Source organism: Pogoniulus pusillus, chromosome 3 (assembly GCF_015220805.1).
Source record: "Pogoniulus pusillus isolate bPogPus1 chromosome 3, bPogPus1.pri, whole genome shotgun sequence".
In the NCBI taxonomy this organism is placed as follows: domain Eukaryota; kingdom Metazoa; phylum Chordata; class Aves; order Piciformes; family Lybiidae; genus Pogoniulus; species Pogoniulus pusillus.
Genome location: NC_087266.1, coordinates 27,738,583 through 27,766,004, shown reverse-complemented (window position 1 = coordinate 27,766,004; position 27,422 = coordinate 27,738,583). Strand labels below are relative to the sequence as shown.

The 27,422-nt window shown below is 37.1% G+C and overlaps 1 protein-coding gene across 9 annotated transcripts in view; it reads left to right on the top strand.

The window, feature by feature from the left end:
- SUPT20H (SPT20 homolog, SAGA complex component) overlaps window positions 1–27,422 on the top strand; it is a 35,883-nt gene that overhangs the window by 7,320 nt on the left and 1,141 nt on the right. For 2 of the 9 annotated variants that reach the window (XM_064173267.1, XM_064173243.1), the window contains exons 6-23: window positions 4,935–5,064; window positions 5,689–5,792; window positions 6,292–6,408; window positions 6,537–6,590; window positions 7,401–7,540; window positions 9,258–9,414; window positions 9,497–9,553; window positions 10,580–10,651; window positions 11,568–11,725; window positions 13,791–13,823; window positions 14,978–15,095; window positions 16,864–16,972; window positions 17,204–17,362; window positions 19,179–19,491; window positions 20,539–20,693; window positions 22,969–23,024; window positions 26,510–26,615; window positions 27,080–27,204. In XM_064173267.1, coding sequence (XP_064029337.1) covers window positions 4,935–5,064; window positions 5,689–5,792; window positions 6,292–6,408; window positions 6,537–6,590; window positions 7,401–7,540; window positions 9,258–9,414; window positions 9,497–9,553; window positions 10,580–10,651; window positions 11,568–11,725; window positions 13,791–13,823; window positions 14,978–15,095; window positions 16,864–16,972; window positions 17,204–17,362; window positions 19,179–19,491; window positions 20,539–20,693; window positions 22,969–23,024; window positions 26,510–26,615; window positions 27,080–27,204 — 2,163 coding nt within the window. The remainder of the gene's footprint in view (window positions 1–4,934; window positions 5,065–5,688; window positions 5,793–6,291; window positions 6,409–6,536; window positions 6,591–7,400; window positions 7,541–9,257; window positions 9,415–9,496; window positions 9,554–10,579; window positions 10,652–11,567; window positions 11,726–13,790; window positions 13,824–14,977; window positions 15,096–16,863; window positions 16,973–17,203; window positions 17,363–19,178; window positions 19,492–20,538; window positions 20,694–22,968; window positions 23,025–26,509; window positions 26,616–27,079; window positions 27,205–27,422) is intronic. The other 7 variants (XM_064173296.1, XM_064173287.1, XM_064173276.1 and 4 more) reach the window with 6 other exon arrangements.

Below are 27,422 nucleotides of genomic sequence, written 5' to 3'. Positions count from 1 at the left end.
ACCTGTTGCATAGTCACAATGTTTCATGTTCAGGTGGAAGGAGTGCCACATATCTGTGGGTGAGGTCTGAGAAGTGTAGGACTTTTAGCCAATGTAACCAGGTTGTGTAACTGGCCTGGTTACTTTGTATCTGAACTCTTGCAATATACTGCATGAGTGCTTATGAAATGTAGTACAGCACCCCAGGCAAGTCCTTCGTCTTTAGAATCTTTCCAAACAAGACCTGAGTTTAGTATCAGGTCTGAACTAGTACTTCTTAATAGCCAACTCAACATTTTTGTAGTCATAATTTTCATGCTTATTGAAATATAAGCACCTGCTTATTAAAATGTTTGTATGCTTAGAGTTATCAAAAATGTTCTTAAGCCTGTGTGATTGTCCTTTTTCCTTTACTTGTCTTCTACTCTTGACATCTTAGCCACTGGAAAAAAAGATAATTTTTAAGCTAGCAAAAACCCCCAAGCCATAACTGGCCAACTATTCCTGAACAGAACCTAAAAATAAAACTAACATGGTATTCACTGAATGCACTTAAATTAGACAGTGATGTGATTAGTTCAATTATAATTGTAATTGTGTTAACCATTTTATATTTTTCTTATGAGATGTTAAAGGAGCAGAGACCTTCCATAAAATAAATCTCATGACTATGTCTTGCATGCACACACACATGTCTGGAGAAAGAAGGAATTGGTTTTTTTTTCAAAATGTTGAGTTATTACTTGTGAATATAATTTATTCAGTGATTGTATTTTGGTTGGAATAGTGCCCTTAATCAAATGATCCTTTTACTATAGCTCAGGAAAATAGTAAATTTTGGTTAGAAATGTAAACAGTATTATTAGTAACAACTTACAGAACAAGTATTGATGCTGTCCCAATGGTAGATAAATGGAATTGTTCTGGAGTTGATTTATTTGTTGTGTGTGTGGTTGGTTTTTTTGTTTGTTTGTTGCTGCCTTTTTTATTTTGAAATAGAACTTCAGTATAAGTAATTTCTTCATAACTTCCCATACACTACCCGACAATCCATTTTTAAATCAACTCTTACAGAGTTCTCATACTACTTTCCAATTTAATCCCATTGTGTAACTAAGTATAAGTCTACCCACGCTGTGGAAAAATACAAAAACTTTTCCTTAAGAGAAAAGATAGACTCATAGAGTCATTAAAGTTGGAAAATACTTCTAAGATCCAGCCCAACCTGCCATGACCATTAAACTACATCATGAAATGCCATGTCTACATGTTTTTTGAACACCTTCTGGGATGACTACCACCTCCCTGGGCAGCCTGTGCCAGTACCTGTATCCAATGTAAACCTCCCCTGGCATAACTTCAGGCCATTTCCTTTTGTCCTGTGGCTGGTTACTTGGGAGAAGAGACTGATCCACACCTCACTACACTCTTTCAAGTAGTTGTAGAGGTCACTCAGCCTCCTCTTCTCCAGACTTAAACAATCTAAATTCCATCAATCAGTCCTCACAGAGCTTGTTCTCTAGACCCTTGTGATGGTTTGGGGGTTACCCCGCCCCTCCCACACTTTGTATTTGCCCCAGCTAACTCAGACGGACCCTGGGAATATAGATGAAGCAATTTATTTACAGCTAGCAGAATTTACAAGCAGCTATTTACAATATATACACTTATATACAATTATATACAGAAATATACAAAGGATAAACAATACAAAAGCACAACTCCCCTCCCAGAAACCTAAGTCCCCAGGAGGGGCTCTCAAACCACCCCAACACCTCCCCCGGCCCTCTCAACCTTACCCCAGTTCTCAGGAAGAAGAGAGGTGCAGCCAAGAGGTTAGGGAGCAGGGTTAGTAGGAGCAGGGTTAATGAGATGTGACCAGGTCCAAGGCAAAAGCCAGAGTGAGAAACAAAATGGAGAAAAAGTCTTTCTTCTTCCCAGAGTTCTCAACGAGACTGTGAGAGAAGTTGCCATCAATTGTTTTCATTTCACTGCCCATTATCTAGTTCTTTTACCAAAACATTCCAGCTTGCTTCAAACTAGCACAACCCTTCACCGATTTTAACAGAATCACAGTTACATTCCAGTTGGAAAAGACTATGAGGACCACCAAGTCCAACTCTTATCCCTACTCTACAATGTTCACCCTTAAACCCTATCCCCAAGCACCATATCCAGATGACTTTTAAACACATCTAGGGTTAGTGACTCAGCCATCTCCCTGGGCAGCCTATTCCAATGCATGACCACTCTTGCTGGGAAAAAAATGTTTCCTAATGTCCAGTCTAAACCTAACCAGTCACAGCTTGAGGCTGCTTCCTCTTGTTCTGTCACTATTCACCTGTGAGACAAGACCAGCAGCATACTCTCCACAACACCCTTTCAGGTATCTGTAGACAGTGATGAGATCTATCTCAGCCTACTGTTCTTCAAACTAAACAGCCTTGGCTCCTTCAGGCACTTCTCATACAATTTATTCTCCAGACCCTTCAGCAGCTTCATTGCCCTCCTCTGCACTTGCTCCAGCACCTCCACGTCCCTCTTGTAGTGAGGTGCCTAAAGCTGAACACAATACTTGAGATGTGGCCTCAGCAGAGCCGGGTAGAAGTGGACAATCACCTCCCTGTTCCTGCTGGACACAGCATTTCTAATACAAGACAGGATGCCATTGGCTTTCCTTGCTGCCTGGGCTCACTGCTTGCTCGTAGTGAGTTATTTGTTTGTTATAACCCCTAGGTTGCTTTCAGCCAGACAGCTTTCCAGCCACACTTCCCTGAGCCTGTCGCTTTGCTTGGAGTTGTGGCCCAAGTGCAGGACCAGACATCTGGCCTTATTGAACTTTGTGCCATTAATAATGGCACACTGATCCAATCTATCCAAGTCCCTCTGTGGCGCCTTCCTACCCTCCGGCAAATCAACACTGCCAGCCAACTTGTCTTCTGCAAATGTACTGGTCACACACTCTCTGTCCTCATCAAGGTCATCAGTAAAGACATTAAACAGAAGTGGTTCCATCATTGAGCCCTGGGGGACATCACTTGTGACTGGATGCCAGCTGAATTTAACTCCATTCACCACCACCTTTTGGGCCCTTTCATCCAGTCAGTGCTTTATCCAGCAAGGCTGTGCTCATCCAAGCCATGAGCAGTCAGTTTGGCCCTGAGAATTCTGTGGGGAACAGTGGCAAAGGCTTTTTGGAAGACTTGGTAGACAATATCCACAGCCTTTGCCTCACCCAGTAGCTGGGTTATCTTGTCATAAAAGATAATATTTGTCAGGCAGGACCTGCCCTCCATAAACCCATGCTAACTGGGCCTGATCCCCTGGTTGTTCTCTGTATGGCATGTAATAGACCTCGAGATAACCTGCTCCATGATCTTCCCTGGTACTGAGGTCAAACTGACAAGGCTGTAGTTTCCCAGATCTATCTATCTATCGTCCTCCTTTCCTCTTCCTTTCCTCTTCCTTTCCTCTTCCTTCCTTTTCTTTTCTTTCTTTCCTTTCTTTCCTTTCTCATAGATAGGTGTGGCCCTTCTCTGGACCAACTCAAAGAACTCAAAGTCCTTCTTGTAGTGAGTGGTCCAAAACTGAACACAGTGTTCAAGGTGTAGCCTCACCCATGCTAAGTACAAGGACATGATCACTTCCCTACTCTCATTGGCCCTTATATAGGTAAGGTTGCTGTTGGCCACCTTGGCCATCTGGGCACACTTGGCTGATGTTCAGCTGGCTGTCAAACAGCATTCCCATGTCATTTTCTGCCTGGCAGCTTTTCAGCCACTCTGCCCCAAAACTGTAGCATTTCACGGGTCTGTTGCGATCCACCTGCAGGACCCAGCACTTGGCCTTGTTGAATTTTACACAATTGACCTAGATCCAGCCTGTCCAGCTGTCTTTGCAGAGCCTTCCTGTCTTTGAGTAGATCAACATTTTCATACAGTTTGGTGTCATCTGCAAACTTGCTGAGGAAGCACTCAGTCCCATCATCCAGATCATTGATAAAGATATTAAACAAGACTGGCCCCAAAACTCATCCCTGGGGCTCTGCATCATTGTTAAAATGATTTCTTGGATTATAATGCTATGGGATCTGGGGGTCTGTTTTCGGTCTTCTGTTGCCCTGTAAGTAATGTTGCTTCTTTGTCTTCTTAGTAATTCTGGAAAGATAAATTTGCTCATAAGAGATAATCCACTGCTACTTAGTTTGGTGCATGGGAAATGAGTAATTGAGCAAGCTTAGTAGAGAGATGGCTCCAACCAGACTTGGTATTCAGTGATGAAGTCTTGCCTCCTACCAAAAGGTGCAAAATTATTTGATATTTAGAATTCATTGGTTTAAGTTCTAAGGTTGCTTTAAAAATATTAAATTCTTAGGCTGCATAGGGAGTCTTTGAAATGTACTAATTAATTGTTTTAAATCTGTTCTACATGGAAAAGATCATTCTTATAGCTAAATAAGGGAATAGTATCTGCAGCTGCTGGATCAAATTTCAACAAATACACACAAGGCAATGCAATTAAGAAAGCTTCCAAATGCTGTAATTGTGTATTTTAATCCTGAAAAGAAATACATACTTCTGTTAGGAATATTTGATAGTGGTTTTATTATCAAATGATCTGTAATGTTTAAATGGTGGTACAAATGATGGGTATACAAATGATAATGCACTGTAGATTTACAACACTGTAGCACAGGATTGTTCTTACTAACTGTGTTCTCTGTAGATTTATAATTCAAGGCTTTTTTTTTTTTCATTTAAATGAGTGGTTCTTTGGGAAAAAAAACCAAACCCCTCTGTGTGCATAAACATGTACAGTAGTACATAATGTATGTACTCTGCTAAATACAGTCCAGTTAAATGTAACTGGACCAACATCTAATACTCTAGAAATTGGTTTTATTTCTACTAATTACTTGATAGTATTATGTTCATGAGCAATGTTTACTTTTAAAGCAGAAGCTGAGGCGAAATGTGAACTTACTTGAGAAGCTCGTTATGCAGGAGACGTTGTCATGTCTGGTAGTAAACCTCTATCCAGGAAATGAGGGTTATTCACTTATGCTCAGGGGAAAAAATGGCTCAGGTAATATTTTTGCTCTTCAATTTTTAAAAATACTCTGCATACTCTATGAATAGTTAGAATGTGTTGTTGCTTACATTTAATTGTTTCACTTCTAACATAATCCCTTTGTTGGGGGGAGAACAACCAAAACAAAACAACTGCACTTGAACTAAAAACTTATATAAAGCTGGGGGGTACTCAGAAAGTCTCTAATGGTGCAGCATAAATGAGTAGATATGGATCTTTTTGATGGCATTACTTTCTGCTATTTCCCCTTAGCTTCTCAAGTTGCTTCTCTAAGTTTGTCTTGCTTCAGATTACTTCTGTCAAATTGTTTATTTCACTGCTTTCTAACCAAAGGTATCTGTGTTCTGTTTTGGTTGCATCTTCATGCCACTGGTACTGCAGTGTGCTATAAAAGCAAACAGTATATCAGCAGGGAGCAAAAATACCATCCCATGGAGCTCTTAAGGCATGTTGCCTTTTGGCACAATGAGTGAAAATGGATGTAAAAATACTATGCAGAAAACTTCTCCTGTTTGGATATGTTTCTTCTGTCCTAGTATTTTACTGTGGCAAGCTCATTCAAGATGTCACATTTTTAACGCTTGAACTTGAAAAGCAGTATGTTTTGTTTAAATTCAGATTCTGAGACCATTCGGCTGCCTTATGAGGAAGGAGAGCTGCTTGAATATTTGGATGCAGAGGAACTACCACCTATTTTGGTTGATCTTCTAGAAAAATCTCAGGTTTGAAAGTTATGTTTTCAGAAAAAACATACCGTTTGTACCCATATAGAAAGCATTTTTTTTTAATGCCTCACATAAGTGCTTCCAATATATAAAGCACTTGCGTGTTTAGAACTGTAACGTTTAATGTCCCAAAGAATTTTTTTTCGTACTATGTGGGAGAGAGAAAAACGATGTATATTGGGGAGAAAGTGTTAGAAGAGAGATTGCTATGGCTAAGTTTGCCAAATGTCTTCAACTCCACACTCTAGCAAAATATCCTTTGTTCTTTGTCATTATGAAATACTTGGTATAGGAATTTCTTAAAACTACATTGTAGGCATATGAAAACACTACATTTTAAGCTTGTGTGTTAAGTATGTCTGGGTATGTTGTAAGGATCACTGGTCTAACAAAATTAGTCCTTAGTTTTATTAATAGCATTGCTGAATTTTATATGATAGATAAGTTCTTAGGCAGCAAGGGCCTTTGTTTACAAGTTGTTTTTTGTTTCAACTAGGTTAATATATTTCATTGTGGATGTGTCATAGCAGAAATACGTGACTACAGGCAGTCTGGCAACATGAAGTCTCCAACATACCAAAGCAAGCACATCCTTTTACGTCCCACAATGCAGGTAGGAATTGGTTTATGTCATTCCTCAGTGCTGTGGAAGTTCCTAAACTGGATATAAACTATTACTAAACATAATTTAAGAAGTTTTATTTAGTTGAAAGCTAAGTACCATTATGTCTTTTTCCTCAGACTTTAATTTGTGATGTTCATTCTATAACAAGTGACAACCACAAATGGACACAGGTGGGTTAGCAGTTATTTTAAAACTTTACAATGATATGGCAAATACACAATAAAATTTATTTTAAATGTTTATTTAAAGGATATTCTCAAGGATGTGAGAAGTTGTGCATGGTATGTCTTCCAGAGAGCTGCCAAACTAACTTGTTAAAAACATCTTCCCATAGCACCATAGACATCATAGCAAACAAGAGGATTTGCTAAAAGTTTTGTAGAATCAAACCTTGATTTTTGATAATGCAGAATGGCAGTGTTGGAGTTATACTAACTCGTTTACCTTACTTCATTCATCCTCAACATACAGTCCTAGAACAGCAGTTGGAGTCAAATAACACAATTGCTCCTCTAGCATCATTTTGCTAGTGATACTGTTCCAGTAAAGAAAATCGTAAGTACATACAGTTGTACAGTTATAGTTGGTTAAATGCTGAATAGCATGGTGTACTCGGCATGCTCATTTGTATTTCAGAGCCGCAGTCATGCTCAAATCCATTTCAAAATTTAATCTTAAGTCACTGGTAGATCATTGTTATGGCACTGATTGTAAGTGTCAGTATAAACTGCCAACAGAAAATGGATTTCATTGCCACAAATATCATGTTTAAAACAAATCCCAGCCAAAGCGCCTGTATCTCATTATAATAATCATTAATGATACTTAACAATTGAATATTTTATTTTATTTTATTGACTATCCAAATACAATTTACTCATTTTTCTTTAAAGTAACATGCACCTATGCAAGCTGTATATGTCAAGCTAGAGTAAAAGTCTAGAGATTTTTGCATTTATTAATAGCTGTGTATATTGCAGGAGGACAAACTCCTACTTGAGAGCCAACTTATTTTGGCTACAGCAGAGCCTTTGTGTCTTGATCCTTCAATAGCAGTGACCTGTACTACAAACAGACTCCTGTACAACAAGCAGAAGATGAATACTCGCCCCATGAAACGGTAGTTTTCAGTGTGAAGTTTATTCAGACTTTCTTTGAAATTTTATGACACATTTCAAAGAAAAATATAAGTAGTGCTTTATGTGGAAAATTTTACTTCTCATGTATAGTATCTAGCTAAGTATTAGGAATATGAGGAATTATCAACAAACTATCTTATTTTTTAGGGCTCAATATTGTTCTGTATTTTAATGAGTAATAGGTATGTATTATACTAGGTATTGTATATCAAAAGAACGTATATATAGTTTTCTTAAAGTGATATTGCAGTTTTGACTTTGTCCTTTTTTTGCATAATTCATATGTCAGCTCAGTGAAGTAAAATATATAAATAGACAAGTTTCCTGTTGGTCTCTGATTTGTTGAAAGCTAAGGAAATCAAAGGAATTATTTCTATGCTCACTCTTTAAGCTAAACTGAAGCATAGACATTAGAATTTTAGAAAACCTACAAGTAGTATGGAATGCACTATATACAAAACATTGAAATTGTTTAATTTTTGTGCACGATTTTCACTTTTTTCCACAAAAACTTGGGATGGTTCACATTTTTCTATTATGAGATGCATTAAATCTGTGTGGTAAAAAATGTACTAATGTTCTGTCAGAATTACTGAAACATTTAAAGCCAGATTTGCATCGAGTGTGTATGAATATATGTGTATATGCTAAAGTACAACTAGTGCTAATGTCTAAAAAGACAACTAATGAAATCAACCTGTCCTTATAATTAGATTTTGGTGAACAACTAACATGCCACTACAAAAACAAAGGTGTTAAATGAACATCCAGAACAGCATTAATGTATCAGTGGACTTGGCATAACACAAAAAATGGAGGCTAGCTAGTGTGACTTTATATTAGCAGTACACAAATCTTCTGACATAATTGAAATCTGTGGTAATATGCAAATATCTTAACTTGGCATCTTCTCAGTTAATTACCTATTTTGACAAGGATTTAGACCACACCTGCAATATTGGGTCCAATTTTGGGCTTTCCAGTTCAAGAGAGACAGGGACCTGCTGGAGAGAATCAAACAGAAAGCCATGAGGATGACTAGGGGCCTTGAGCATCTGCCCTAGAGAGAGAGAGACTGAGAGATCTGGGACTGTTTAGTTTGGAGAAGAGAAGACTGAGAGGAGATCTCATCAGTGTCTATAAATGTCTGAGGGGTGGGTGTGAAGTGGATGGGGCAAATCTCTTTTCAGTGGTCCACAGTAATAAGGAGCAGTGGGTACAAACTTGAAAATAAAAAGGTTCACCTCAACGTGAGGAGAAACCTTCTTTACAGTGAGGGTGACAGAGCACTGGAACAGGCTGCCCAGAGAGGTTGTGGAGTCTTCTTCTCTGGAGACTTTGAAAACCTGCCTGGATGCATTTCTGTGCGGACTACCCTAGGGGATCCTGCTTTTGGCAGGGGGGTTGGACTCAGTGGTCTCGGGGAGGTCCCTTCCAACCTCTAATGTTCTGTGATTCTGTGATTCAGTTACACATTTCAGAAGTAATGCCATTCTAAGTGCTGAAACACATAAGCAGAATGCTAGTATTTGTTATGAATATGAAACTGAGAGTTTGAGCTGTATTGTGTCACCCAGAAGAGCAATTTTAAATTAATATTTCAAAACCTATCTTTTGGTCTCAATATAAGTGACATTTGCCTGCAGAGGGGAATTTAATTTAGTTAGGTTTACAAACTTATCTATTATTTTACCATAGTTGCTTCAAAAGGTACTCAAGGTCATCTCTGAACAGACAGCAGGAAGTAACTCACTATTCAACTCCACCTCAGCTCAGACTACTTGACTACTTACAGAAAAGAAAAGAGAGGAAAGGAGCCCAGCAGTATGACCTCAAAATTTCTAAAGCTGGAAATGTAAGTGGGCAGAGACATAGGTGGGTATACTTCTAACAATTTAAAGCGTTTAACATATTAATACTGCTCTTTCATCTTCCAGTGCGTAGACATGTGGAAACAGAATCCTTGTTACTTGACTGCACCTTCTGAAGTGGATGTAAGTTTTTATCACTAGCAAGTATTAGCAATTGTATTGAACGTTATATTGTATGAAGAAGTGACTTAAAAGGTATCCAGTGTCAAAAACTATCTTTAAAAATGGGAGTTACTAACATGTAAAATTATTTTTCTGTACTGTAAAGTATAAACACAATCTAAACAACATTGTAATACATTGTGATACATTGTTATATATTGTGATACATTGTAATGCTTGATACTTTGGCTTACCAGTGCAAACAGACCTTTAGGTATTGTCTGTGGGTTCAATGACCACAGGTTTCTTCGAAGTTGTACAATAATAAAAAAGTAGGAAAAGAAATGAGGTAAGGAAATTATTTAAAAATTAGTCACTTCTCAGCATGGTAGAAATCCTTCTCTTTTGATATGTTATACTAGAGACATAATATTTAAAATAGTTTAATTGCTTTGTGCAGAGAATTCTAGTTGGGAACTCTTTCAATCACTCTGCATTCTTCTCTTGGCAACATTCACATTCTGGGTTTCTGGCACTGCCAAAATAAATGCTACTAGCATACAGAAGTGACTAAATACTAGACAAGATTGTAGCTTTGATCTTAATAGGTCTGCCAAGAGTGTGCATTACATATGAAATGCTGTGTGTGTATACAAGCCGTCTCTCTCTTTGCTTTTCAACAGCATTGTACCTGACCTAATCATAGTCATTAGGAGTTACTAGTGTTGTGAAAACACTTAAGTTTCACATGGCAGGCAGTGATTTCAGGCTGTAGTCTTAAGATATGTTTCATGTTTTCATCAAGTTTAGCATAGCAATCATCGTGTAACAGAATAAGTATAAAGTTCTGAAGGTTCTCTAATTTACTTTTCCCAAATGCTTAACTTTTTACGAAGTATCAAGCTATCCTTGTCTATCTCATGCTCTCACTTTTCAAGGCTATCATGTTAGCCACTGTTAAAAACAAGAAGCTGTGCTAGACTGACTTCAACTCTGGCCCAATACAACCACTGTTGTCTCTTTGCTGATCTCTGTATTTTCTTTAAGGTGGAAAAATATGCCAAAGTAGAAAAGTCTATCAAGCCTGATGACTCACAACCAACTGTCTGGCCAGCACATGTGAGTAATTTGGCCACACTTCTCTGTCTGTAGTTAAAATGCTTCTTATTTCAGTGAAATCAGTGTGGGAATACTCATCCCTCCCCAATTTGATTTATCTTCCACGTGTTATGTAGGCACAGAAAGATTACCACAGATGCATGCTGCACTATATGAAATTACAACTATGTGGTCAGTCTTGTAATATTCTCAGGTTTTCAAGAATTACAAAAGAAAAGCAGCCTCAATCTCCCTAGTAACAGGTGCTGTTCCCATATTGCTAAGAAAGCATCATCATTTACAGGATGAAGTACTCTGCTCAACTAATTGCTTTCTTTACACAGACAGCCAAAAGATTGATAGAAAAGAGCTTCTGTTAAAGTGTTAAATTTGGAAAGAGATTAATATTAAGTACCTCTTACAAAAAGCTTTTTCTGTATTTTCCAAGTTAAACATTAAGAATGTGACACGAATTATGTGATAAGCAGTAGTCATTTCATATAATTAGCCATAAATAAATTCATTGTTTCTTTGTAATATTTTTAGGTAAGATACTGTTGTTATTAACAGCACCTATCATGATGTCTTTGTTGTTTTACATTAGCAAAAAGTAGTACCTTCCCATAGAAATTGATCTTAATCTGCAATGCTTTGCATATTTTGCACTGTCATAATTTACAACAGAACTTATTTCTATCCATTGTCACCCAGTCTGCCTTTCCATATCTAACAGTACTGTTTGGAGTTTGCAGTGGTTTGTTTTTTTAATTTTTTTTCTCTCGCCCCTTGAGTTAACTTCTTTGCAAATCACTTTCAGTTTACCTAATGCTACCGTTCTTACAGAGCTTTTTCTTACTGTATTGTATAGAACTGGCACGTTTCCCTGTTTCTGTTATCACTTGTTTAAACTTATTTTCTTTTCCTTCTGTGTTTCCAGGAAATAAAAGATGATTATGTTTTTGAATGTGAAGTTGGTAATCAGCTTCAAAAAACAAAACTGACCATTTTTCAGTCTCTTGGCAATCCATTGTACTATGGTAAAATTCAGACACTCAAAGGTGATGAGGAAAATGACAACCTCTTAACTCCATCACAGTAAGTTACATGCCCTTTTAAACCATGCTGCAATCTGACAGATGGAGGACAAACATTGCTTACCTTTTTAAGTCACAAAAATAGAGTTAGAAACGTAATTTAAGGAGTTTTGTTTGAAAAATTCAACTAAACGAAACTAGGTTTTAAAAAAAAAAACAAACAAACTCCCATGGTTCATGCAACCATACTATATTGAATGTACTTTTATGTTGTATCTGCATGATCTTAAACATTAAAGATATGTCATAAGCAAACAAAAAACCAACAAAAACCTTATACCCACTCAAATTGTGGAGCCACCTTGAGACACTATAAGCATTCCTTTTTAGTGCTACTCATTTTGATTGTTGTCAAAATTTGCCTGATACTCTGAAAATATAAGACTTAATTATATTACATTTATGCTTATCCAGAGAAACTTAGGCTAAATAAATGAAGAAAAGCATGGGCTTCAAAGAAACTTCATTGTTTTAAATTGTTTTGAATCTTCTTGTTGGTTCTACAAAGATTTTCCATTCTTGGCTTTATTGTAAGTAGCAGAACCTTAGTATGGAGAAACCTGTGCGGCAGAGTAAACCTTACTAATGTCAGTAATGCAAGAAGCAGCGAGCCTGACCAAACTTTAGTTCTGTTAATGAAAGTTATCTAGTACATAATTCTTATTTTTTAAATTGAAATCTTCTTAATACTGAGGACGTTTTATTGCTAGACCAGCTCTTTACTGTTTGTTTTTAACCCCAGCTGGCAACTAAGCACCACGCAGCTACTTGCTCACTCTATGCCTTATGCCACCCCCAGTTAGATGGGAGAGAGAATCAGAAGAGTAAAAGTGAGAAAAGTTGTGAGTTGTTATAAAGACAGTTTAATAGGTAAAACAAAAGCCACGCAAGCAAAGCAGAACAAGGAATTTATTCACCACTTCCCACCAGCAGGCAGGTGTTCAACCATCACCAGGAAAGCAGGGCTTCATCACATGTGGTAGCTACTTGGGAAGACAAGCACTGTCGTCCCAAACGTCCCCTGCACCACCTCTTCCTCCTTCTTCTCCCAGCTTTCTATTGTTGAGCATGATCTAATATGGTATGGAATATTCCATCAGTCAGTTTGGGTCAGCTGTCCTAGCTGTGTCCCTTTACAACTTCTTTACCCTCCCAGCCTACTTGATGGTGGACTGGTATATGAAGTAGAAGAGCCTTGACACTGCAAATACCACTCAGCAGTAACAATGAAACCCTGTGCTATCAACACTGTTTTCAGCACAAATCAAAAACACAGCCCTGTACCAGCTACTGTGTAGAAAATTAACTTTATCCTAGGCAAAACTAGCACGTGTACTTAGTGCTGATCTACCTAGAACAACAGTGCTAGCCTACAATTGTGTGATGCTGAGAATTTAAAGGATTTGTAGATGCTACATGCCTGAGGCTTTTTGGATATCAGTGCATCACTATTTGAAGTTTATCAAAATTTAGATATTCCTCATTAAAAATCTGTGTCATAAAAACTGAAAAGATGCAGAAGATACTTTGGCTGTTCTGCTGTAAAACAAAAGAATGCTTTATTTGTTTATTTAGCTAGAGAAACAGAGAAAAGGTTTGTAGTGTTTTAAAAAATAAGTCACTGAAATAATACATTTGCAAGCCCAGGAATATTGCACAACAAAGAAATTCTGATTTAGGAATTCTGGAAATTTATCTGTAACTTTTCCTTTGTACTTTTTACAGTAGCAATGCTGTAGCATTTATTCACTTACATTTTTTGATATTATAAAATACAAAAGTTTTATTTTCTGTCTATTGCTTTGTAGGTTACTTTTAAAGGAGACTGTGTTAGACCATGCGTATATATTGTATATAGAGTTGTGAAACCAAGTTCACATTTCAAATACTGAATAATACCCAATCCATTAAATGGTTACAGCATCTCTTGTATTCTCAGCATTTCTGGAAAAAAAAAAAGAGCAGCAGTGACATTCCTTTTAAGTTTTGTGATTGCAGAATGTAAACTACAATGTTCTTTTAGTCCAAATCATGACTGAAAACATATTATACATTTTACATTTCAGGTTCCTTATTGGTTCGAAGACTGATGCTGAAAGGTAAATTAATGTAGTACATACATAAGTCTTTGGCTTGATGCCAAATGATGAATTTTGTTTATTTTAGTCATTATGCCTGCAAATGTTGTGGTTATGGGAACATGCAGAACAAATGAGGAAAATAAGAGGCATTAACTATCAAAACAAGAAGTAGGATATAGTGTGCTATTTATTAAACAAGAGATGGGTATTCATCCACTTTTCCATCTCTGGTACGCTTCTCTTTTTGTTTTGAGCAGACTCAGAAGCTCCCAGTTAAGCCAAGGAGGTCTGCTGCTCCACATACTTCCCTTGCCTTAAAAGGGATGAACTGGCTTTGCACTTCTAGGAGCATTCTTGTAAAGCTCCCAGCACTTGATAACTACATTGTCCTGTGTGGAAGCTGAGCTCTGTAGAGAGCTAAGTTTGCTTTTCTAAAATTCAAAATCATTGTCTTAGTACTAACTTTCTGTGAGCTCAACAGGAACCCAAACGCCACAATATTGTGATCACTGCAGCTAAGGCTGCAGTAACCAAGATACTACAAAGCAGTTTTTCTTGGCTTGTGAATAGCAAATCCAGCAGTGCCTTGTTCCTGGTTGGTACACTTAACATTTGTATGAGGAAGCAGTCCTCTATACATTCCAGGATCTTGATGGATGATGTGAGCTGGTGTATTTTCTTCCAACAAACATGTGAGTAATCACCAACGAGAACCAGGTTCAGATGACTTTAAGCTTTCTTAAGTGACAGAAAATATTCTGTGTTTAAATGATACAAATTGGCAGTATGCCTACTGCAGCAGATGCTTGCTGTACCATCCCCCTTAGATCCCCATTAACTGGCATCCCAACGAAATCCAGTTACTTTTGGGATGGAAATTGTTCTGTCTACTGTTTTGCATATTAGCCCAAAAGAATGTTTCTTAAACTTATTTGTTATACTGTATAAGACCATGATTAAAAGAGAAGTTAAACCAGAATAAATTTAACAAAAGAACTTAAAGTAGAAAGATGCATAGAGGTATGCTTCATATAGATGTATGTTTATTTTGTATAGATATATACTTGCATAATGTATACTTATATGACTCTACAAGATGTTTTTTGCATATATGTGTCTACTTTAGAAATTCAAAGCTGTTCAGCTTTTTATGTCTTTATTATTTGTTTCAGAGTGGTGAACCAGTATCAGGAGCTAGTACAAAATGAAGCGAAGTGTCCTGTGAAAATGTTTCATAATTCAGGTGGATCAGTTAATCTTAGTCATCTTTCTCCAGGGAAGGAATTGGAAGTGAGTTAATCAAGCCATACATGTCTTTAATTTGCATTTAATCATTGAATTATTAAAATATAATTTTTGCTGTCCACATTTCAAAGTAAAATAACCCCAAAATGTCATTATAAGGTATTTTTAAGTGCTTTATTATCATAGTCATTCAATGGGAGCTTATTGGAAAAAATGGAGAACAGCTCTTTTGTTTTCATTGTCCAAATATTGTATCCTTTAGCCATGGCTTTGTTTTATTGCTATGTGTAGCCATTTTCCCATTCAAATGAACCTTCCACAGTGCAACATAGTTAAATGCAGCTATGTGTTTTATTTCGCAGGTCAATAAACACAGAAGCAGATCTATTGGCTGAACTTTTTACCTTTAGAAAATATTTTCTTTTTACTTTGAAGAGGAAAACTCTTTTGAAACCCCAGAACAACAACAAAGATTCCAAACACACCCCACACCCCCCCCCGCCCCGAACAACAAGCTAAGCACCAGGAATTCCTGCATTCTCATGCCTGTTACTTGCTCCTTCTGACTTTCTTGGTCAGATTCAGAAGTCTAGGGGAAGAGGTAGTTCTTGGTGTCTGCCAGAGTAGCATACAGAGGCCAGCAGTAGCAGAAAGGTATAGGAATGTTTCTGGGTGCATACACACGTATATAAATCATAGAGTAACTTAGAGTAGGAAGATACTTCTGGAAGTCATCATGTCTGACTGTTCAAGCCCTCACTGAAATCTGGATTCCTTTTGAAGAGGAAGATAGTCCTCAAAATTTTTCTCAAAAGATTCTTTTTTATAAGCAAGCAATTGCAAGCCGGTAGAGGAGGTGTCACTTATTACTGACAATCAGTGAAAGCTTTGCTCTCCAAAAGGGTCGATTCTGTACGGTGCTGTGTGCTCCGATTTATTCAACCATGCACAGCTAATTTAGGCACCAACACTGAAATAACTCTGTTCACTATACCGGTAGCCTCATGCTCTAGTTTCAGATCTTTGTGGACTGTATGTTTGTTAGATGTTATTTTTATTTATGGTTTACCTACTTTATAGGTACAAATTATAGACTATACCTGTCAGTGTGTTTCACTGTTGAGTACTTTGACAGTGTCAGCTATTGGAATGCTGGATTTAGGGTCTGAGTTAGTGCCTGAGAACCACAGACTTCATTAGATGAAAATTTATGTTCAAACAACTGAAGCAGGTTATAAGAGCAAACCAAAAGGCAGCGCTTTTCCTCTAAAAAGGTTAGCAAAGCTCTGATCACATTGAAGTTGGTGAGAAAATGTGTATTGATTTGTGTACATTCAGAATTTTCCTGAATCTATTTAAATTACTATTCCCAGAATCAGGAAATCTGATTCTACTCTAAATCTTTGCTGGAAATGGCAGAAATAAACAGCTGAAAAATAAATGAAATGAAGTAGTTTTTCAATACCAAATCATCTTTTTATTTAAAGTGCTCCTGTCACTCTTGCAGTTGTCAAAATTACTGAGAATGATTTCAGAACTGCACAGAAGAATGAAACTGCTTAATTTTCATTAAATGTTTTGCTTGGTTTAAATTTTATCAGCGCTTTAAAGCTGCCTCTTGATGGTAGACATTTTGCCAAAAGAGAGTGTGTCATAGGTTATGTTTTTAAAATAAATAGAAATCTGAAAATTTTGAAGGGAATTTTATCATGATTTGGAGAAGTGTCTAGTACAAATTAATTGAAATGTCTTTTCTATCAGATATGTGAAACCTTACATTGCTCTGGTAGTGTTAATTTCTCTTTCCTCCTAGCAGCCAGAAAGTATATCAGGCTCTGTTCAGTCTTCAGTATTGGGGAAAGGGGTAAAACACCGACCTCCTCCCATCAAACTACCTTCAAGTTCAGGAAGTAGCTCGTCAGGTAATTATTCATTGACTCGGGCATTTCCTTTTCATATGTTCTGCCTGTTGTAAAATGACATTTCTTTAGTAAAGACTAAATGAAAAAAATAATTATTTTGTATGTGAAAAGAGCTTTTTTTTCCTTTTTTTTAAATTCGTGATTGTATTATTCACAAAATCACATTCTAACAAATACTCAAGTTAACATGTGCTCACAGAACAATGATGTATTATAATTACACTTTTTCAGGTAATATTTTTAGTCCACAACAGTCAAGTGGCCACCTAAAGTCCCCAACTCCTCCTCCTTCTTCTAAGCCTCCTGGTCTTTCTCGGAAACAATCTATGGATCTTAATCAAGTTAGTATGCTCTCCCCATCTGCCATGTCTCCTGCGAGCTCTTCACAAAGTGAGTCACGACCTAAATTCTCCATTAAATCTTAGGCTTTTGCTTAAATGCTTCCTGAGATAAACTTCTTAACCTGTGGAACGATGAAACTTAAGTGTACAGTGTACTGTAAATTGTATAAGTTGTGCAGCTTGAGGCAGGTCTCTTGTTCACTGTATGTATTTCATGTTTATTGTAACTGTGTTCGTTCTTTCTGTATATATGTATGCACCCTCTGTGTATACGTTTTAATACATTTTATGCAATCAGTATGATGATCTCCTTTATGAAAGGCTGGTAGATTGTGTGATGAGATAAAATTCCAAAGTGTAGATTTTTTTTTTCCTCCAGTGTGAAAACAGTGTGTTAGATCAGTTTGCTTATACATAATTTAAGCATCTCGGGTTTTAAATGTTCTAGGAGCTGGTGCAGTTGTATCTTTATGTATGTATATAATCTGATCAGTCCCAAGGTGGTGATACAATAAACAATAAGATGATTTTTTTAAAACACTCCTACACTGTTTTACAAATCATTGCTGATTGCAAGTGTGGTGGTGATGCTGATGATGATAGCACCATACTCTCAGGTGTTAAAATGTAAATTTCAGTAATTAGCATCCTATTTGAAGTATTTTCCTTAACAGTGACAGGATTGTTGCAACCATAGCTACAAATCATAAAGTTTCTAAAATACGTATGCGTCTTGAGACATTTCGGGAGCAGATCTGTACAAAGAGAAATCAAAACTGCAGTCTTTCCTTTTTTAATGCATAATTGTATACTGCGCATTCCAGTATCCTGCACAGTATTATAATATGCTTTTTGCATTAAATAATTTAAAAGCTGGATAGTTCAAAAGGTGTAACTTTTCTGCCTTCTTGTTTTGCACAAAGAAAAAAGGAAAACTTACAAAATTATTCCAACATAATTAGTCTGTTTTTACATTAGTGCTATGAACTGTGTACATCTGCTGCACACAGTTGTTTAAGGCTCTGGTCACAACAGATAAACATTCACGTTTGTTTACTTTCTTTCTGCAGGACATGAAAGCTAAAAAAAAAAAAAACAACCCACCCCCTCATAAAAGAAAAAAAAATCAAACAACAAAGAAACCCAAAAAAACACTAACCAAAACAAACTTAAAACTCTCCCAATGAAACAACCAAAACCACACCTCAAGCTTATGGGGGCTTTTGTTATTCAATTGACAAACTGTACTTACTGCATCCACAACAAATATAGCTATACATACTACACTTAAGAGTAAGGAATTACACAGTAACTTTTAAAGATGCAGTATTATCCTCTGCTTAAGCATCTATATAAATATTTTTATTTGGCAAATGGGACATTATCTATCTGATTAAATTTAGGCCAATACCATGATTATTTAAAGAGTCTGTGTTCTTTGTTGAATCTGTTGTTTTCCATATGTTTTTAATATGATGCAATTGTGCAGGCAGTACAGAGACTATATGTTAACAACTTAGGGCGAAAACATTAGGTTACAACAGTCACCAAGAATTATATATTTTTTACTTTATGTATTTCTGAATGAATTTATGACAGTGTATGATAAATTATTGAAGGACTTAATGGAGGATACAAATCTGTGTATGGCTTAAAGAATTAAGCATGGAGAATGGGTTTTCTGTGTGATTATACTGCATCCTTAACAATGAGTGCGTGCTGCAACACTCGTGTCATGTAGAAATTAACACTTGCAGTCTGAGGAACAAATTGTCAGTGCTAAATAAGATTCCATTAACCTTATTATACAAAAAGGACTGGCCTTTTATAACAAACTAGTACTTTCTATTTTTCTCAATGAGCAGGGTCTGGAACTCCTAAACCATCTACTCCTACTCCAACCAACACCCCTTCATCGACCCCACACCCTCCTGATGCTCAGAGCTCAACTCCTATTACCCCTTCTGCCATCCCTACTCCCCAAGATTCAGGCTTCACCCCTCAGCCCACTTTGTTAACCCCGTTTGCTCAGCAGCAGATGTCTCTGAGCCAGGCACTGCCTGTAATGACCATTCCTCTTTCCACCATGGTAACATCCATTACTACAGGAACAACCTCCACCCAGGTCATGGCAAACCCTGCAGGACTTAACTTCATCAATGTAGTGGGCTCTGTGTGGTAAGTTTTTTGTTGCAATGGGTTTTTAATTTACCATGGGTGGGTTGGTTGTTGGGGTGGTGGCATGGGGAGTTTGGGAATGCTACAGGACTATCCAACATCCATTAGGGTAGGTATTTTTCAGGATCTGCCATACAAAATTATCATTAATTTTGTAATTATGAAGTGAAATGCCACTAGAAGCTATTTGTATTTCTCAAATGTAAGGCAACTACTATCAGAATATTCAGAAGGGCTTTTATTGCTTTCAGCTTTTTTGGACACATATAGTTTATTTTTATAAGGCTCAACCTTAGTTTAAATGTTTTTTGAGATTTTGCCCTTTATGAAAACTTTTTTTATTAATCAGAAAAGAGGAGGAATATCATATGCAGACCACTCTACAGGAAGGGTGAAAAGAGATTTGATAGTAAAGTGCCTATGAATGAATGGTTGGATGTAAAATACAAGAAAACACAAATCTGTTTTTTAGCCACTTAGCTGAAGTTAAATGTTCTTTGATCCTTAAAACTCTTTTTGTGATAAAAATGCTACTGACAAGAATAGATTGTATGGTATAATGTGAACTGCATTTCAAAATACACAAAATTTGGTGATTGATATAGGATAGTCAGACACATAGTGTGCGTCACTGCAAGCACACTTGAGTTACTCCACCAAGGTATTCAGCAGCTGACTACTGCTGATGAATTGGATGCTTTTTTAAATATATATAAAATACAAAAAGAAAACACAAACCTGATCCATGACTTTTTGTTACAACAGTACAACCATTTTGGAGAGCTTCAATCTCTCAGTATTTCTAGAATAAAAGAACCATTTGTGATTTGTTTTTCATAGATTACACCAAAGGAAAAATCTGTATATGCTGAGAATATGGATTTGTTTTGCCCTAGGTGTAACAACTTATCAAGCTGTGTTGATGCTTTGTCCATAATCTCATTTACAGAAAACAGTTGGTTTATTTATCATGAGACAGAGGGCAAAAATGTATGTGTATTTACTCATACCACTTGGATTTGATGTGTTGTCTTTCCTCTTCTACAGTGGAGCACAGACACTGATGAGTGGGTCAAACCCTATGTTGGGGTGCAACACTGGTGCCATAGCCCCTGCAGGTATAAATCTGAGTGGCATTTTACCATCAGGAGGTCTGGTACCAAGTGCGCTGCCTGCTGCAATGCAGTCTGCCTCTCAAGCAGGTTAGTGTGAATAAGTTGAAAAGCCACCCTTCAGACAGGGACAGTGACAAAACATACTGTAAGAAAAGTGAACAAAAATGGCTGGTGTGTGAATACATTGTATATTTGATGTCTGAAGCTCAGAAGCAGCGTGTATTTTTGCATTCCAAGTGCAGGCTGTGTTTGAAATGGATTTTTGAGGAGCTGGACTGGCAATACATGCTCTAAACCTGGATTGTTTGGTATGTTCAGTAGGACAGTTGAGAGGATTCCAGAGTCAAATTCAACATGGATGGTGATGACTGACAGAAAACCAGACACGACTAACTTTAGAGAGAGGCTTCACTTTTTAAATATGCAGAACTGGTACTGCTTTATTCTAGTAGTACAATTATTAATTCCTTGATGCCTTCAAAAACGACAATATAAATTTCATTACACATTAAAGCAGGGTTTAAACTCTTAGGTCTGGGAGTTCTGATAAAAAACCCTAGTGTCTATACCATACTTCACCAATGCTTATCTAAACTGTCTAATTGCCTTTATTTAAGAAGATTCCTATCTTTCTCTGTAGCTGTTTGGAGTAGTTCATTATCTGTACAAAATATTTTGTTCTAATTACAATGCATCTCTTTAATTGCAAATTAAATGATTTTTTTTCTCCTATTCCTTGCAGACATGAAAAGTAGTCGTTCATCCTTTCTCTTTAAGTAGCAAACATGCTGTCATGTCCCACCTTTGTCTTCTCTTTCTGCTAGCTTGTATATTTCAAACCTTTCATAATCCTGTCACTCTCTTCTAGACTGTCCAGTTTGCTTACATCCTTCTTAAAATGTGATAACCAAAACTGGATACAAGCCTGAGCTTGGCTGATTTACCACTGTGGAGCACAGCAGAATAAATGCATCTCATCTCTTTCACAACATTCCTGTTAACATTTCCCCAAATGAGGTCTGCTTGTTTTTAGTCTGTTTTTTTTTTTCAACAGCATTACTTTAACATTAAAAATATTTTACTGAGTTAGGCTAAAAATTCATCCCGTTTATATTCTGTCTCTGCCAGTCACCATTAGAGGATACTTAAGAGAGAGTTTAAGATGAGACAAAAGAGTGAAGTGAAACATCCTTTGTATACAACTGTACCTCTTCTGGCAATCTACAACAGGGAGACTTCCTTAGCTGAAGACTATATACATGGATCTTTGTGCCTAATATCCTGCGCTAGACTTCTAGTCTGGATTTATCTAATTGGTTTTTGAATACGTTTTTATTTTTGGAATCTACAGCATCTTGTGACAGTGAGTTTTATAAATGTAAACTCTGTGAAAAGGTTCTTTTCTGTGTTCTAGAGTTTGTGATACAGATGATTCAGATATGTTTGTGACTTACTGTAGCTTCTCCTGTCCTTTCTTGCTGTATAGACACAAAGCTAATTGCTCACGATTTTGTACTTTTTCATTTGTCTTTTTTAATGCGATGTTACTTAATTTTTGACCCTTTCTTCAATTAACTAGGATCATTTTGAATTCTAATTCTGTCCTTTCAAGTACTGTCAACCTCAAGCACTATCAACCTTTATCAGTTTGGTGTCACAGATCTTTACATGCTACACAGTTGCCCACTTCACATTTGGGAGTAATGAGCTGAGCTAGGTCCATGGAAGACCTTGAAGGGTTCTGTTTGGCAGCCACTGTTTTACTGGACTGGTTTTATCAGTTTTATACCCACCTCACAGCTAGCTGTATGTACAGCTGCTTTTAGCAAAGCTTTGAAGAGTGCCATGTGGAGTAATGGCAGAAGCTCTAGAAGTCAGATAACATCTTGCCAGCAGCTCTTGGGGGAGGTGGGTCGGCCGTTGCTAAGATTTTTAAAAGGGATTGCTTCTGTTAATGATTGTGAAACTGAGAGCCTGTTACTTCATTAAGCTCATGGACACTTCTGGATTTACTGCACAAACAGTAAAGTTTTTTAAAGCCAGAAGAATCACTGAACAGTAACTGCTGTGACTTCACATTCGCCTTTGTGTGAAGAGCATTAAGAGTTACAGAGTACAGTCTTCAATAGCAATACAGATTTCTTTCTGATTAGGCAGTTCTCTTCAGTTTCAAATCTGGATAACTTTGAACCTAGCAAGATTATGGAAAATGCATCATTGTACTAAGTTTAAAATTTACACTTGCCAGTTTCCCATCTTCCAAACGTTTAGCAGTAATCCCAGTGGAAAGGTGTATTAATTGCAATACACGTGTATAATTAAACAAAGACTTCTACTAACAAAAAGGTGTTTTCTTTAACAGGCAGCCCCTTTGGTTTGAAAAATGCATCAAATCTTCGGTCCTTAAATCTTCTACAGGTAATTGATATATTTGGACACAATAATGAGAATTTTTCTATATATATTTAGAGACGTATAATGCTGCTTACTGCATTGCCCACCACAAATCCTTGAAGCCAGTTGATGAAACTAAACCATTTTATTGTAACTTTTTGCTTATTTAAAATGCTTAGAATAAGAGAAAAAGCTACTTCCATTAAGATACAAAGCAGAAATGACAGATCTAGCTCACAGCAGCTAGTTCACAATAACAATCCAAAATTGCTGACATTCGAATTCAAGAGATTAATCCTAAAGTACAATCACCTATTTTCAGGATTTGCTTAAGTTTTTACTCCAAATCATTCTTTCTACTGAAGTTAAGATTATTTTTAACGTACAAAGCAGTACAGTAGAGTCACTCAGAGGTTACATACAACACCTAAAAAGTCATGCTCAGCATGCACTGCTAGGTGCTTTACAGAGCTTCTGGTATTGGAAACAAAAATTCGTGTAAGATAATTTTAGAAGGTTGGTAAACAGTTTCTTGCCATTAAGCATACATTCAAATAAAAAACATAAGCAAAAGCTGCTTATTATGTCATATCTCCATTTGAAAACAAAATAGGAAGTGTTTGTGGAATCAAGTCGAGTTACTGGATTTTGAAATCAGCTGCAAGTTACAGGTGCAGAATTCCAGCTTCAGTGTTTCACAAATGTTACACCATGCTTCAAAAAACTGTACTAATAAAAAAGGGATATGTAGCTTTGCTACTTCCTTCTACCACTCTGTATACACTCCAGAAACATGAAAAAGGACAGGCACAGGAGGTGGTTATGCCACAGTAGAGCTCTTCTATGAAATTAAATGCTTGTCCTTGTGTGATTCCACATTGAACTACATCCTTTCAAGCTACTTCTGCTACTCATATAAGCAAAGAACAATTTGTCTGAAATCAGTGCTATTAAAATGGGAGTATGAAAGAGGAATTGAGTTTGTTTAACTTTTTCCTGCATCAGACCTTGAAGCTTCATGCTTGGAAACATCTACTAAAATTAAATAGAACATTCAAAAGCACTGAATGTTATTTTCCTTTTTGAAAGACAAGTCTTTACAATTTCAGAAGCAATGCAATCTACTTTTAGAATGAGCATCATAAAAATGTGTTTTCCTGTGTAAGTATCTCACTATAACGCAGGTTTGTTTTCTGAGGATAAGGCTTTTTCCACAAACAACAGCAACTGTAAATTGAATTATTTTGAAGGATGTTTCAACAAACACAGCACCAATGAAACAAACTAAAAACAATGAAAAGCAAACCTCCAGGGAGTGCATCATTGTCAATGTCATGTTCATCCTAGGACAGTGAGGATACTCAGCAGTTTGAATTATGCCTTTTGCTTTTAATCTTCAACAGTTTCCAGGTGGTTCGCTTATTTTTAACCCACTACAGCAGTAACAGCAGCTGTCACAGTTCTGGCCATACAACAATCTCATTAGCCTACAGTCTAGCCCTCAGCCACGGGGAGAACAAGGGTGTGCTAACAGCCCTCAATCTAGGATGCATGGATGAAAGAGTTTCTTCTAATCTTCTATCTCCACAAGTAATGTGGAGCCTTTACCCAACAAATCTGAAACACTGGGAATAAAGTCTTCCTCCAAAAGCTTGTCAAACTGCAAAGGCTGCAGTGGTTTGTTGCCATGGCTGGAGTGGGTTATACTCTCTTACTTATATTCTGTATAGAAGAGCTTTATCAACAACTGGCTAAGCATTGTCTGACTTTAGAGAGACAGCCCACTCTATGTATGGTATAAAATCAGCTTAATGTGGTCAAGAACAGACAAAAAGCACCATCATGATTGCAACAGTAACTATACGAGATGGTTTACAATCCTCACTACTGTACTTAACAGCGTTTTTCTCTTTGTGGTGGAGAAACCATCAATTTGCTTTGAAGCTGTAATATTAAAGACGCTTGCTCTATTGCTGCCTGACTAAAGGCTTTAGTCACCAAAGAAGCCTTGAAAAAGTCCCCAGCCAGTCTGTTCTTGGAATGACACGTCTTGACTGGTTGGTTCTACATGTGCTTAAAAATCTTTACCAGCACTAATGTGGCAATTTGAGAAACCTAGCTGCTGTGACTTTGTGTTAGCTTTTGTCTTCCCAGGCATGCAAACTTCTGTTTATCAAATAGTCTCTGATGGATACTTGTTTTGTTGTAATGACTTTGCTTGTGCTGCTGTGGACTATTCATAAATACAGGCCTTGGTCTGATATGTGGGACAGTTTACTGGGAAACTCTCAGAATCTAAATGTCAGTTACTAGGTAAATTACCCAAAAAAATCATGCAAGCACTTATTATTGGATTTTATTTCCTATACATTGAACTTCTAGGGCATTTGGCTAATATGAACCTAGACCTTCTTGTTGCAGAAAGTTCTTCTGAAGGAAATCAATCTCTGCATTGGCTAATTTGCCTTAAGGAACAGTAGTTCTCTCTTACAGGACATTACAGAGTAAGACTGGGGTCATTACCTAAAATGACCAGTTAGGAATACTGCATTCTTTCACTTTCTCCAAGGACAAGAATGTGTTTAGTATCATAATTCAAGTGCTTAGTGCAAAGCACCTGAGCCCAAAAGGACCCAGCAGTTTTCTCTGATACCAACAGACCATACACACTCTCATCTCATGCTTAGGGCTTTTTCCCAAACGTTGGTTCTATGACTTTCTAAGTCTTTGTCAACTTCTTCAAGGTGATTTCTTCTTAAATGTGCGACTGTTCGGTCAAGCTTACCTAGATGCTAAGTATATGGTCTCATATGGTTATTCTGTAGAAGCATGCAACCCCTGGAAATGCACCAGCTCAAATGTTCAGGTGGTTATTTTTCTTTCTGACTGAGAAGCCATGCTGTTGGTTTGAATTGCATGTGTAAGACTTCATTTTCCCACAATATGAATCCAAATTTAGTAGCACCCTTTGATATCATTTGGCACTAATTAGACTCTGCTAATTCCTTTTGAGGGATTACTGTGAGAATGACTCTGTTCTGGCAATAAAACTTTAAAAGTAAGGGTTACCATTTTTAACTAAGGAGTATGTGGTACACCGTGAATGTAAGTTTCATACTTTTCACATTTTGGTGGGTTAGGGCTCTTATACATGGATGGTGTCAGGTGGTACCTGAAGACTTTGAGGCTGGGAGCGGGACAGGAAATTGTGGTAAGATTACAGCTATAAACTGTAGTCTCTGCTGACTACAGCAGGGAAGTAACCAAGCATGTGAGACTTCTGGTGGGTAACAAACATCATTTCTGCTGAAACAACTGTTTTGGGGCATCCAACATCTGTTCATATTACTTTAATAGTGACTGTGTTATAGCCTGTATCTACATGCCCTGGAAGATGCAGAATGAAATGTTTCTAAATGGCACTTCAGAAGTTTGCCATCACACTAGCTTTTACTTTTTCACTGATACTGAAGTTTGGTAATAAGGATCAAGCTTTTCATTTTTGCTAGGGGTCTGATCAAGGTCCATCCAATCAAGATCAGGCATTATCTGCCCAACAAGCTGCTGTAATTAACCTGACGGGAGTAGGGAATTTTATGCAACCTCAAGCCACAGGTATGTGCTTGTTGAGCTTCCTTTTGCAGTTAAATGTGTATGTTGATAAATTTATACTGAAATGAAGTTTGGTGTCGAAGTCTTATGCTAGATCAGAAATTTATTTTCAGCATGTTTGGCAGTTAAATTCGTAAGTATAGCATTTTAATGTGATACTAACTCACATGATAGAAAAAGATAACTTCTATGCCAGACTTCATTGAGGAATGTTTAACTGTGTCTTTAACATCCAGTACAAGAAACCTCTTTTGTTTTTCCACAAGCACTTCGTACTCCAAGTATGTTGTAACTAACAGAGTATGTATATCATGTGTATTTTATTCTGCACTGTTTCAAATTTTACTGTGAAACTAATTCTGTTGATCCTCATTTTCTGTTACACTCAATACCTGTCTTCCTTCCCTGACCCTTACAAACTTGACCTGACCTTTTGACCTGCCTGCTTTCCCCTTCTCCTTTCTTAGTGTTGTCTCAGCTTGGCTCTGCCATGAACAGACCTGGGCAAAGCCTTCCTCAGCAGAGATCGCAGCTCTCTTCTGCCTTACAACAGCAACAACAAGCCTTGCAGCAGCAGCAGCAACAGATACAAGTAATCCAGCAACTTCACTCTGACTGTGTTCAAAGTAAAAAACAGAAATTAAAAATACAATTCTCAGCTCCAAACCCAAAAATCCAGCCCCTCTGTGTTTTCTTTATCTAATGTCTATGTCTCAGAAGTTTAAAAAAAGAAACACCACATTCATTTGGCAAAATATATAATGAAACAATTAATCCTCAGCTTGGAGCACTGAATTTATTTTTATTCAC